The 13,628-nt window shown below is 37.8% G+C and overlaps 1 protein-coding gene across 2 annotated transcripts in view; it reads left to right on the top strand.

The window, feature by feature from the left end:
- Positions 1-13,628, top strand: part of RBKS (ribokinase) — a 68,177-nt gene that overhangs the window by 3,884 nt on the left and 50,665 nt on the right. The window contains exon 1 of one of the 2 annotated variants that reach the window (XM_075749047.1): positions 10,308-10,531. The exons of the other annotated variant lie outside the window; for it this stretch is intronic. Within the exon in view, the coding sequence (XP_075605162.1) occupies positions 10,308-10,531 (224 nt within the window). Of the gene's footprint in view, positions 1-10,307; positions 10,532-13,628 lie in introns of those variants that run through there. 2 annotated transcript variants of the gene reach the window in all.

Genomic DNA, 13,628 nt, shown 5'->3' with positions numbered 1-13,628 from the left:
CAGCAACAGTTTTTCACTTTAACTCAAGAGAATGAGACCACAGCCCAAGTACTGGAAAACCGTGTTTTTTAGGATGTTCAAAATTTGAAGTCTTAGTTTTCTGTGGACCTCTTTCCTTCCCTCAGGTTACTTCACTCCCTGTAGAGAGTGAACTAATAATTCTGCTTCCAGTCTCCTGTTGTAACAATCGTTGTTAATAATTATTGCAAGTAGTAAACTGATGGACTGAAAGCATTCAGCAAGAGAAGAAAGATACGGCAGAAAAAGCATTGAGCTACAAAGTAGTATGTTGCCTGACTGGAGTGGACAGTGGTGACAAATACACATCTGGAATTAACATCCCAGAGTGGCCTGATGAATGCATGGAATCACCTGCGCTAACCAAGCACAATCTCTGCTTGTGTAAAATGGCAAAGGTATTTCCATTAGTGAGATTCTACATCTTCCTCTTAAGCCTCTAGTGGTGATTATTGTCAGCAGAAGTGCTGAAGTAAATGGCTGCTTGGTATGCCCATGATCCAAAGACGTGTCTGTGCTTTCTTTTGTAAAGTGCAATATTTGGGACACTAATTTCAGGCTTTTTTTGTGAGAATATGGAAAGGAATTTTCTTACGTTCCTTTTGAGTGAGCAGGGAAAGCCTCACGTATGACCTCATTTTCTTCTTTGCTTTGTTTCCAGGTCTTTCACGTGTGTTCTCATTTCCATCATTTCTCATGCATGCTAGTCACCATGTTATAATGTTTTTTCTTGCTTTAATGTTTTTTTCTGCTCTTCAGCTTCTCCTAGCAGCAAAGCGTTCTAGAATCCTTCAAATCCATTTCATTTGTGTTTTTGTTTTTATCTGTAATGCTTCCCCTGCAGCAGCCACTCCTCATTCTAGTCAATCTGCTGTTGCCAGCAGCATGGGAAAGCACAACTGTGAAGGAATACAAGCTTAGTCCAGTTGAGGGAATTAATCTTTTGGATCCAGAGAAAGGCATCAAGGCATGAGAGGATGTGTCATCTGTGAATTGTTTAGTTTATGTAATAGTGAAAAATCTGGGCTTGATTTCAGAGCCTGTACTATTCCCTTGTCTTCTTCTCTGACCTAGCAAAGTTTGGGTGTGTAGTAAACGCAGGATGCGCAGGCTCAGTGTTTTGTTGTTCTGCCCTGATTTTAGAGGACCTAAATGTGGTTTAGAGAAACTGCCCTTTGCCTTCTCTTGCCTGGCAGGAAGAAAGCTGTATCTTGGGGGCTCAAAAAGAAAAATGGGGTAAAAATCAAGTCGATGGAATCCTCAGTAAAGAGATTCAGTCAGAAAATTGCGTGTTGTTCATATACAGCTTTTGAAGATCTATAGTGGCCCAGACACTGTGCATCTGATGTGGGGCCTGATCCAAGCTCATTCATGTCAAAAGAAGCTTTTCACTGCTGTAAACTTTGTTGTTAAATTGTCATCCCCCCAAAATCTGAGTGATCAGTTTAATTTAGGGTGAGACACAGTTCAATGTTTTAGTGTGTTAAAAGTATTTGGTGTTATATTCAAGACCTGAAAAGCTCCCGACAAAGTTTCTCTAACAAAAAATGACAAAATATTGAAGGGGGGGGAAAAGGAGGGAAAATGTCTGGTTCAGTGTTTCCTAAAATAACACAAAATAACTAGGGCAAAACCACCAATGACTTTTTTTTAACCCATTACAAGAGCTGCATTTGCAACCAAGGTTACGAACCCCAAGTGAGAGACAGTGCGCCATTGATCCCAGCTGGCACTTTCTAAAAGAAACTGTTGTTTGTGCAACAGAGGATGCTGTGGGTCCTCTCCGAGAAGGACTGGTGGTGCTAGAACACCTGCTCAACACTTGTCTTTGGCTGTTATCCATGAAAACTTTTTTTCCCCTTTCCTAAATGGAAATGTGGAAATTTTAAAAGTCATGGGAAATATGAATGTGAAACTGGTCACACAATGTCTTTTAACTTAAGTGCAGCAAAAGTGTTGCTTTCTGGATTCTATTTAATTCGAACCTCCCCACCCTCTCATTTGATGTCTTCATTTGGTGTCCTAAGCTACTATGTACTGTAATTAGGCACTGTCTTTCCTTCCAGAAGCACTTCCATTTCAGCAATAATTAATACAACTCTTGTTTTTTAGACTTGTTTATCTAGTTCAGTTTTAATAGTATGTATTTAGTAGTGCTTTGGAGCTAAAGAATAGCCCTTGTGGTACTACAGTCAGGCCTGTACTACATGAACACCATAGCTGAAGTAATTTCTTTGGCTTCCTAGTAACCAAAAGGTAACACTATTTGTACTACTATGCATTTGGAAAACATTGTGGAGTTGGAGGGGGGAAGAGGGAGTAGTCTCCTTTATAAAGATAGAAAAAAGGTGGAGAGAAATTGCAGGAAGGTCTTTAAAAGGGCAAAAATAATAGGAAAGACATGAGGTTTTACTGCAGAAAGTGTGAACAGGCTGTGGAGTTGGGGTTGAGATAAAAGGCAGGGAAAGTACAATCTTAACAGTGACAACTCCCCAGCTATCCAGAGGCCCTCTGTTTTTCTGCTTCTCTTTCTGCCAGCCTGCTTGCTTTCTGCAGTTTTCTCACATGGCTGCATGGCAAGGTTCAGGGAAAAGCTCGGTTTTAGTCCTGCTATCTTCTCCCAGCACCAGCAGTTTGGAAGATTCGGCACCTAGTAAGTGCTCTGTTACCTCCTCCTTCCCATGAATGAGTTCCCAGCTGTCTGCTTCTGTTCCTACCAGCTGCAGTGTCTGGTCTGTGTAAGTTTGTAAATTGCTTTGAGATCGTTCAAGATGAAAGGTTCTACATAAGTGAGATCATTATCGCCTTGTACGTTTCTCCACTCCCTATTCTCAGCTCAAACTTCTTGTCTCATCTCAACTTGGGGTCCCGCACAGTACTCAGCATTCCTGGCTCACAGCAACACAAAGCTTAAAAATTTCAACTTCCAGTCCTTGAGTTGTTTGACGCCTTTCCGAGTGCTTCAGAGCTGAAGGTTAAATATATGTATTTTCCTGAGCTGATGCTGAAATACTTAGCACTTGCCACAGTGAGATCGTACTTCTGCATTTGCGTCTGACTTCATGTTATTTTGTGTGCTTCAAGAGACTGTATAGTTCTCTTCCTCCCACTTCTGAAGTACTTACTCATTCTAGGAAGCATTCCAGCTACGATGATGTTCTGTGATCCTACACTATATTCTTATAGCCATACTTTGTTCGTGTTCTTGTGGTTAAACTGTAAGCCTGTCAGGGCAGGGATTTCACTCCTGTCTGGCATAGTGAATTTACAGAGTGGAACCCTGACAGGAGTTGAGAGGGCTCTGTGTTCAAAGACTCATAGGCAGTCATGCAGTGTTTGGACAGGAGAACCCCTTTTCTGGTCAGCTGCACGTCTAGCTGTCATCTTCGTCTTCCATATAGTAAAGAGAATTTTTTCACTGTATAGTATCTATGTGTGTTTATTCCCAATGTCATTCACATTCCAGTTAAATTTCCCTCTTTCCTATGAAAGTGAGGTCGTCTTAAACCTGTGTTTATGATACTGCAGTCATTTCCATGGCAGCAGACTATGATATCATCAGTGGAGGATTATGCCTTTCCTATGTGTGTTAGCAATTAAAAATTATGGTTTGTGAGATAAAACTAGTGTTTACCAAGCTTTTAGGTTTAGTCCATGTGAGGCAGGGAAACTATTGCTTAATTCTCTAGAGAGTTCATTTGGGTAATGGAGCAAATGAATGCAGAAACATTTTGATCCTAGCAGGTGATAAGTTTTTGGGGTTATATTTTCCTAATGGGAGAAGAAAATCAGTTACTCCATCTTGTGTTCTCTTGCCTGGCAAAGAACACTTGTCTGAAATGCCATGGTACTCCTTATTTTTTTGTTATTCAGAGCTACTTAAATGCATGACTTAAAGTATCACAATTTTGTAGTCTCATTAGACTGGCATTTTTCCCCTTCGGAGGTCAGTAAGCTATTATACACTACCCACAAAAGTAAAACAATGTGGTTATCAGTCTTTTCATCTTTTTAATGGGTGCCCTATTTGCCAGCTATCAGTAGCTGAATCTCTTTGTTGCACCTTCCTAAGTACGTATATGCTTTCTCATGGGTTGGTGACAGCAGAGGCCAGTTTCAACACTGTGATGACAAAAGAAAATTCATTCATTTAAAACGTAGTGTCCAGTGTTAAAACAGTTGCTAATGCTGCAAGATGAAAGCAGTGGATTGACAACATAATTTATTTCATCCCTTCAAATACTTAAGAATTTTTAACCCAAGGAAGTATACTTTTCTAAACAAGAGTGAAAAGGAAAAGAGATTAGATGAAAGTTTATAGAGAAGAACATCATCAGTCTAGGTATTGCAACATGAGACAAAATTTGTAGTCATTTTTTGGTAGTGTAGTTTAATTACAGAAATACACTACACCTGTTTACATTTCAGCCTGTCTGTTTTCCCACATAACAGAAATGAACCCTCATAAAATACCTGTTTAAATAATCTGGGTCAGAACTTTAGGAAAAAAATCTCTAAATGGTGAGCCCTAATTACATATAAGACTTGCATGTGTCCAGTTTCACAGAAAGTCTAGGAAGTGAAAAGGTTCTCCCTGAAATTATTACCTTGTTAGTAACTACAGTAGAAATACGTTTCTTTTCCCATTGATGTTCATGGAAATGGAAACAGGCTGGAATGGAACAAAAGACAGAATTATTGTATGTAGTTTTTGGAGACTGAGATTACTGATACCATAACAGACCTGGCCCATATTTAGTGAACATAAAGTCAGGTGATGTTACAGCAACCTTCTGAGTATGCAGCTTTCCCATCATTCTGCATTCCTGCTGAACGTTCATCTATCTCTGGAAAACCCAGAGTGACACCTCTGTTTGAAGAAAATGAACAGTCAGGAAATAACAACATTATGATCAGGGAAGAGGCTGTTGGGATAAAAGCTTGTTTACCAATTGTCCAATATCAATGTCCGGAGTGAGGGGTTTGCGTTCATTTCTGCTACAGAAAGATGCCATTTTGTCTCAGCAATGCACAATAGCATATGGCCATGGCTTCAGGTTATACCATCCCACTTTACAGATAGCACAACTGTTGCCTTTTGCTTTCTGTAGGTTTCTTAGACATCTGTGCAGTTCCAATTAAATAGCATGCAAAAGAGTAATACACTGGGCACTGGCATTGTCAGTACTTCAGGGTATTCCTTGGGCTTCTGCCGTATCCCAGTGATACAGATTGAATATTACGTTGTGTTATGAATGTACCTATAATTTCTTGCTCCAGTTAATACTCTTTTACCATATAACTCCCACAGTTTTTTGTTGTTTTGGTTATTGTCCCTGCTATTATTGGAAATTCTTTATGACTATTTAAAATAAAACATCTCTTGCCTTTTCAGTTTGGAAGTGTTTGCCTTACAAGATTCACTACAGTCAAAGGAGAAATTGTCTAAAGGAACTCCTTTGAAAATATTTGTCACAAATAACAGTTGTTAGGCACTATATTTTAACACCCAACGCTAAGAATATTGTATTTTCTCTCTCCTTATGAGCCACAGAATGATATGATTAATAGTTCTGTCTTGTTAATGAATTACTTGCTGGCTGTACTGTTAATGGAAATAACCATTTTCCTAGATGCGTTTCAAGACATAAATATCTTTGGATGAATTTTAGTACTCCTGACAGTAAAGAGCTGCTGGCACAAATCAAAAGCTGCAATAAAAATTGTACAGAGTCGATGGTAACAAATTTGTGTAAAAACACTCTGGGCAGGCATATATATAATGTTGCCTCTAGGAGCTGTCTGAGCTGTTCTTCCCACAGGAGTTTACCAGTAAGGTTTTGTTTGCTTGTTTTATATGGCTCCAGTTGTTAGCCCCTATATCAAGCTGCAGTAAGTTATTTGATGCTGACATCCCTGGTTTCTTCCAAGCCTAGTATCATATACATTGAGCCTGAAGAAAATACAAAATGATTTTTCACTAGTATGTTGCCTGAGTAGGTGCAGCTTTATAGAACACGTTGATCTTTGTGACAACTAATTATAAAATAAGTTGGTAATGTTCCCGAATATATCAGTTGTGTGCTATCTTCTGGGTTTTATTATTTCTTCTTTCCATTTCTGATTCTAGTTCATTTTTTTCTTCTTTTTTCCTGTACTAGATTAATAGCATGTCACCCCTGAACCATCTATGATTTCCCCTTATTTGCCTCCACCTCTTCTTGTTGTCTTTCTACAACATGTTCTTACAGTGCACTTTTCTATATTGCTCTTTTCCTGCCTCTCATCTTTCAAAAAATAATTTTTGCTTCCAAAGAATCATAATTCCTTTTCGCTAAATTATTCCATCCATCACTTGCTATATATACTTCTTATCCTCTCTTAGATCCCTGTTTATACAAAATGTATTAACCTTGATAGTATAAACAGCAGAAAGAAAAAAAAATGTTGATCTGAGCTGAAAATAAAGGATGGGAAGGAATAGGAAAGACAGATCAAGTTAAGCACTCGTGGAAAGACAGGCATTTTCCATGTTCTCAGCTGTAATGAGAGTAAATATGCCTGCCTCCTTCTAATTATCTGATCCTATTAGTATTATTCTTTGTGAGTATCTTGTTAGTATTGCTCAATTTTTTCTTCCCCCCCCCCCCCCCCGAAAGAACAAAGTAAAAAAATTGACCTGTTGGGAAAAAGCAGTTGGTGGTTTTGCTGGAGCTCATAGTACTTCATATAGAGGCAGCAAAAATGAGCAGATTTTTCTTCAGTTTTCATTCCCTGTTGCTAATTAAATTCTGGGCATTAATGGAGACATGGGAGTTGTCCATTGGCAGGCATCACAAGCCAGGGTTATACAGAATTATACCTTTCTGATTTGTAGAGATCTGCCTTTCCCAAGAGAGCTTAAACAGTGAAAAAGGTAAAGATACTTACCTAGAGGAGATTCTTACATGTCACAGAGAGTTAACCTTGACCAGCAAAGCCCAGGCACCCACCCCGCCCCACACCCTGCACATTCTCATCTTTGCCCCACAAGCCATAATGGTATTGTAATCCAGGATTTTAGTAGATGCCTTTATAATTAGATTGGCCTTCAGATAAAGCCTTTTTTTTTTCTTTTTTCTTTTTAGTCACTGAATCAAGGGTAAGATAGTTTCAAAGTAAAAACTAGTCTAGTGAAGGCACTGTGAATTTAGCTCTGAAGTGGTTGGGCAGTTGGACTGGATGATAGTTGTAGGTACCTTCCAACTGAACTGTTCTGTCCTGTCCGATCCTATCCTATTGTCATATTAAGTTTAAATATATTGATTACCTGTATTATCTATGATACATTAAGTATATGCAAACTACGTATTTTTTTGGTTATACTTTTCATTTGTTACCCATATGGATTCTGTAAGAAGCACTGTACTTACAGACTTGATGAAAAATATCATACTTGCCATGTATGAGCTTTTAGAGCAACATGTTATTGAAGAAAATTATTAATATTTGGACTGCACTGTATTTTGTCTTGATGACTATGTAGTGAGAATACATCAATGATGTTGCTCTTAATATTGTAGTTTGAAAAGCACAGTATGCTTGTGTGCAACATACCTATACTTAATGGTGTGTGTGGGGGGGTCCTTTTTTTTTAAATTAAAAAAAAAAAAGACTGGAAGACACTGACAGCAAGATTTGTAGAGGGGGGTCAGTAGGTGCTCTATTTTCTGCATGATAGTAAAGCACAAGCACAGATCACTTTGTTGATTTACCAGTATATAAAAAATTGCAATGACAAGAACAAGGACCCAGTGGCCTATCCACTCAACCATATTATTTCCCCTTTGTTCATTGTTGTCTGATAAATCCTTTCTTGAAGAGGTAGAGAAAAGATTAATGTTCACATATGTCTTATTTATCTTCTTAGTCGTCTTCTTTAGTCTGTCCTTGGGCATGTAAAGATCACTCTTTGCTTAGGTTGCAAAGGTTTTGTTTTGTGGTTTGTGTTTTTTTTTTTTCTTTAACCCTGTTTCTTCATTATGATAAAATGTTCTGTTTGGCATAGGAACCGTAGGCAGCCTTCTTTGGTCCTGGGTGAGCATAGCATGTTTCAGAGACAGTCTATTCTAACATCGCCATCAGGTTGCCTTGAAAATAATTATGTAACTGCACTTCCAAAAATAATATAATCGAGAGACATCAATGAAGAACAATGTGGGAGGCAAATAAAGTTAGAGAGTAGTAATTTTGAAAATTTCCACAATCTTTCTTAAATACAAAACAGATGTTTGGTAAGAATGATGGAATGTTTGTTGAGACTTAAACATCTGAAGATAGATTCATTTTTATTTTTTTTAATCTCTTTAGAGCTTCAAGTTCAGAATTAAACATTCCACAGACTATGAATTCATCAATGTTGTGCTCACCTTTTCCCAAAATTTAACTGCTAGTGATGTGAGAAGAAGTTACAGATTTGTTGTTGCATGAAAAAGCTTTTTACTTTTGGCAGTTAGTCCAATAAATAATTTCTTTGTGTTGAAGGTTTCATACTCCTAACATAATTTAGGAATTCTGATCTCTTGGTGATCTCATCATTTCACTGTAGTACAGTGTGCTGCTGTAAATGCTGTGGGACATTCATGTGGATGCCTTCTCGTTTGTTTCATCTTTTAGTATCTAGGAGGGTAAAATTTGCCTCTGTGCACAGGGTCAGCAGAAATGTTCATTGAAGTTCTTCTTGAAGAGCTGAGGACATGTGTTCTCTTTCAACATGTTAAGAATTTCAGTCTTTTTAAATTGAGGTTGTGAGGATATCAGTCTTGTGTCCCTCCTGCCTGTAGTCTCAGCCATTCATTTAATTTTCTCCTCTGCTAGAGATTTTCACCAGTTGTTTTGGTTCAGCTGTTTACCCATTCAGTACTGAGATCTGCAAAACAGTTTGTCTTTTAAAAATACATGTATATATTTGTGTTTGATAAAATATGTATTTTCTCTGATGACAAAACTGATTGAAAAGATTCCTGTTGCTTTGCACCAATTCATCATTCACTTGTTCGTGTTGCAGTGACAAACTGTTTAATAGTGTAAAATCAAACAAGCTTAAAAAAGCCTCTCTGAATGGATGACGGGGTAAAGCTTTTGTATCTCTGCCACTGTGCTTCAGCACTGTCCTGCGAAGGGACTGCTCTTTAAGCATCAGTTATTTTGCCTGGTACCAGTTTGCATAGTGTTTCTACACTGTCCATTACTGTGGGCTAGAGAGAGAATCCAGACCATCAAATATCCAAGCAATAACCAATTATTTGAATTGTCTGAAAAGTTAATTTTTCTTAAAGAAAGACTTGTCATGTTCAGGAACATGGGGGGGGACAGGAGAAAAAATAGAGCTTTTCTATGCTTTCTAGTTGTCTCTCAACAATTTTTTCAGTCATTAAAAATCTGAAGTGAGATTAAGAACCTAGAACCAGATAGCCCCATACTTAAGCCAAGCTGTAGTTAACTAAATTCCTGAGGTAGTCTCTTTCTAAATCTTGGAAGTTTTCTACCTTCCAATAAAATGCTTTACTGGATTATTAAAAGGGGTGAAAGAATAAACGAGTCAAGAACATCAGATTTTGAAAAGAATTGTGGTCTTTTTGTCTCCGTGTTATGGATATTTTCCCATAGCACATGTTCCAATCTTTAAAAATTAAGCTAGACAGAACAAACCAAGGCTAAACCAAAATGTTAAGCCAGATCCAAAAGAGATCTGAGACTTTTTCACCACAGCGTTGTGCTAATATTCCTAGTTAGAGGCAAGAACTCTTCTCTCCTTTGTATTTGTTCAGTACTGAGAGTCATGAAAGGCCAGTAAATTGTATGTACTAGACAGTGGCTAGTTACACCTACTCTAATCTCTTGGGGATTTTCCCCGTTCTAGGGAATTCCCAGGAGGGGAGAAAGAGCCAGTTTTGTTCAGTTATTCAAAGAGAACAGAATCAAAGCTAAATTCTAGGCCTTTACATTATATTTCTTTTTATGAAGACACTTTTACATGCAGTATTTCTGCTATGACTTCAATAACCCTGATGATCTTCACCTTTCTTCAGGAGAAAAAATGATGTCTGAATGTTTTGGTTTTTTATACTATGTAAATGACAGTCATCTTAGATAATGTGATACCTAATCTAACATACAAATTCTCTTTCCCTCTGAGTTTCCTGATGAGAATATTGTTTTCTCTTTTTTTTTTAGAGAAAAATATTTATATACTTTTCTGTTTTCCTTTCTCATGCACATATCATTTCTCAGAAACATACTGATACTTTATGCTTTTCTTCAGCATGTCTAATGATCTAAGTATACTGTACTACTTAAACCTTAGTTACATAGCATTCAGTGTTTTCAACATACAAATTAGTATCAAGTCCGAGTTTCTACATTGGCTTAGGGCAGTCTGGCTGTACTGCTGCCAGGAAAGGCACTCCTGCTCCTCCCCTAGCTCACTTTCTTCACAGTCCTGCAAGTTCTGGTCTACCCTGGTTGCTGTACAGTAAGTTTGGATTTGCTGATCCAAATTAAAATGACCCTTGGAACAAAAATATTTTGAATTAGGAAGCTCCATGAGCAATAAAAGCAATGCAAGAGAAACAGTGGGAAAATGCTGCTGAGGGGAGGGCATGGGTTTACATCAGCTTAAACTAACAGTAATAATACATCTCTATAGTACTTTCATGTGTTGAAAACAAGGAACAGACACTGGTTAGATGTCAAGAATTGGAAGCAAACCATGATTAATTTCAGGATTAATTTATGCAAATGCCGCTAAAATACATCTCTCCCTTTCCCCTCCTTCCTTCTTCAGACTTTCTATCTCTGAATATGATCTAGTCACTGCTTAGATGGGAACTTTTCAGGAAAACCCAGAATACCAGGGAAGGGGGCATTAATGACTCAGTAAGTTGCTTCTGATTCAGTGCTTCAACACAGTAGTAAAGGGTTCTGTTCTCTTTGTAATGCCATCCTTCCAAAGGGATGTCTGTCTAAAAATGCAAATGCTGATCAGCTCTAGCCTTTGAGGGAACTTGTGGCATGCACTTACTGGAAGAGAGGGTTGAAATTACTGCAGCAGTGAAATTCTTATGTATGTACTTTTATTCATCCCAAGCCTCTGAAACATAGGTGGATGTAAGATTCTTCATTCCCATGGACAAATGTGGGCAGCATCGCTGTGCGCTTTCCATTTAAATACTGTTTTGTAAAAACTCACTTGAAATTCTGAGTGATTATATTCCTTTATTTGTAACGTCCAAAGTATTTCGGGATGGTTTGTTCTGAACTTTCCTCTAAATATGATTCAGTAGTATGGCACACAGTTTGCAAAACATATTATATAGTAATTTTATTTCCCCTCTAATGAGTGTTGGGGGTTTTCAAGTTTAGTTTCTGGTTGTTCATAAGACATGAGAGCTCCATATCCTTTCAACCATTTATCCTCTCAAAGCTGAGCAAAATTTGTCACATAAGCAAAGAGCAGTCTGTTAGATAGCAACTTAAATTAGGTTTTTCAGGTCAGTGTTTTCAAATTACGTCAAAGTTGTAAATGGCTTCACAAAATATTTTATGCAACGATTCTGAAAGCCTGTGTGACAGTTTTTCTAATTAACTTACTTAGCCTAGTTCTGGAGTAACATTAGCTGTTTCATCACTTTTAGACTATTTTGAGTATTCTTTGTGGCAGCATCAATAAGCCAAGAATTTATAGGGTTCCTTAATCATACAGATTACTCATCATTGCCTGCTCATAACAGAAGCCTGAAATGCTTATTAAAATGGTCTGATGTGCATCAAAAGTTAGTATAGTTGCAGAATTAAATGACAAGAGAATAGCATTATATTAGCAAAAAAATGTCTTGAATACCTTTTGAATACCTTGAAAGTGAAACCTCCAGGCTTATATATAGATCAGTACTCTGAACTTGTTTAATATGGAAAATAAAAATAGGCTTCTTGAATTGGTCTGAAATGACTGGCGATCATGCTTGAAATGTAATAAGGTGGGGTTTTTGTTTACAGTGAGCTACAGGAACTTGCTATATGTTCTTGCCTAGTCTGTTAGCCTATTTTTAAAATTGGCCAAGTATAAATCACTGTTCCAACTTGATCCTTTGCCTTGTACCTTTCCATCAAAACAATAAAAAAGGTCATTTCCCTTGTCTTCAACAAGCTGTGTGATTCCCATAGGCAGTTGTTATGCCATGCTGCTTGAAACACTGAGGCCCAGATTCTCCACTCACCAAGCCTGTTTTTTCACCAGTGCAATTACGATGCTTCCATTGGAGTTGCATGTTGATGCCAGCATAACTGAGAGCAGAATCAAGTCATGGTCTGGTCACTGTTAAAAAAAGAATATGTGTGGTTGAACGTATTTCTTGAAAATGCATATAAACTCAGAGCAGTGCTATTAAGCAGATGTCTGCTGGGATGTCGCAATTGTAAATCTTTGTCTAAAAATATATTAGCTTTTTGTGGAAACAAATTCTATTTAGAATAAGCTATAATCTCTGAAAAAACCCCTAAGGAAGGAAAATGAATTGAGACTTGATACGTTTTCATACTGCAGAATTTAAATTAGAAGACTGTGTGAACTACTGGATTGAGCTGATCTCTATTTTTGGTTTTGCCACTGGCTTCTTGGCTGACCTGAGGCACAAAAAGGCAAAATGACTTGCCTAAGTTTCACACCCACAAAACAGGAATAATGATGTTGTTTTGCTTTTTAAAGTGTAGTGAGATCTGTGGATGAAGGGAGTTATACAGGAGCTGCTATTACTATTTCTTACCAAGGCTGGGTGAAACAACTATTCTTTACTGAATGGCATGTAATTTAGAAGTGTGCATGCAGTACAGTACCCAGGCACTGGCTGAATAGCAGCTTCCTCAGCTGAGTTTTCTGGCCTTCATTCTCTAGTCCACAACCATCACTACTTTGGCTTCCAGTGGTGAAAATAGCAATAAATTATAGCTGTTACCATTAATACACATTTTTTATCTACACTCATTACACCTTGTTCCCTGAAACCTTACAGTTATTCATTGTTGTAAACAACCTGCCAGATGCTGCTGTGAGCAAACAGTTTTAACTTAGCAACCCTTTTCATATATATATATATACACACACACATATATATATAAATAACAGGTACCTATAAGTATAATTCTGAAAAGTTGTTGTATTTCTATTTAAAATGGCTTAAACATTTCCCAACAGAATGTTCCCGGCTCTGCCTCCCTGGAAACAAAACGAGTGCCATTAGCTGTATGTGTGAGCCTTCTGGGGTTTCTCTGTGGTCACCCACACAAAATAAACCTGCTGGCTGGGTACCATATCCTCACACTAAAATCTGGGGCACTCTTAGTGAGCATCCCTACTTAGAGTCTGCATCCCTACCTGTATCTCTCCAGAAACTGTAACTACTCCTTCAAAGCAAAAATCTTAATTTCTGGGAGTTCAGGACTTGTTTGGCTTCACTAGTTTAATTTTAGGTTTTCTTGATTTCCTAATGATCCTAAACCTTTGGACTGATGGATGCTGGAGTTGAAAATGAGTAGGAAAAAAAGTTTGCTTTTTCCTGAGAATTTTCAGTAAA

This window comes from Balearica regulorum, chromosome 3, assembly GCF_011004875.1.
Source record: "Balearica regulorum gibbericeps isolate bBalReg1 chromosome 3, bBalReg1.pri, whole genome shotgun sequence".
NCBI classification, from domain to species: Eukaryota; Metazoa; Chordata; class Aves; order Gruiformes; family Gruidae; genus Balearica; species Balearica regulorum.
The sequence above is the reverse complement of the archived record's forward strand: the minus strand, read 5'-3'. Positions and strand labels throughout refer to the sequence as shown.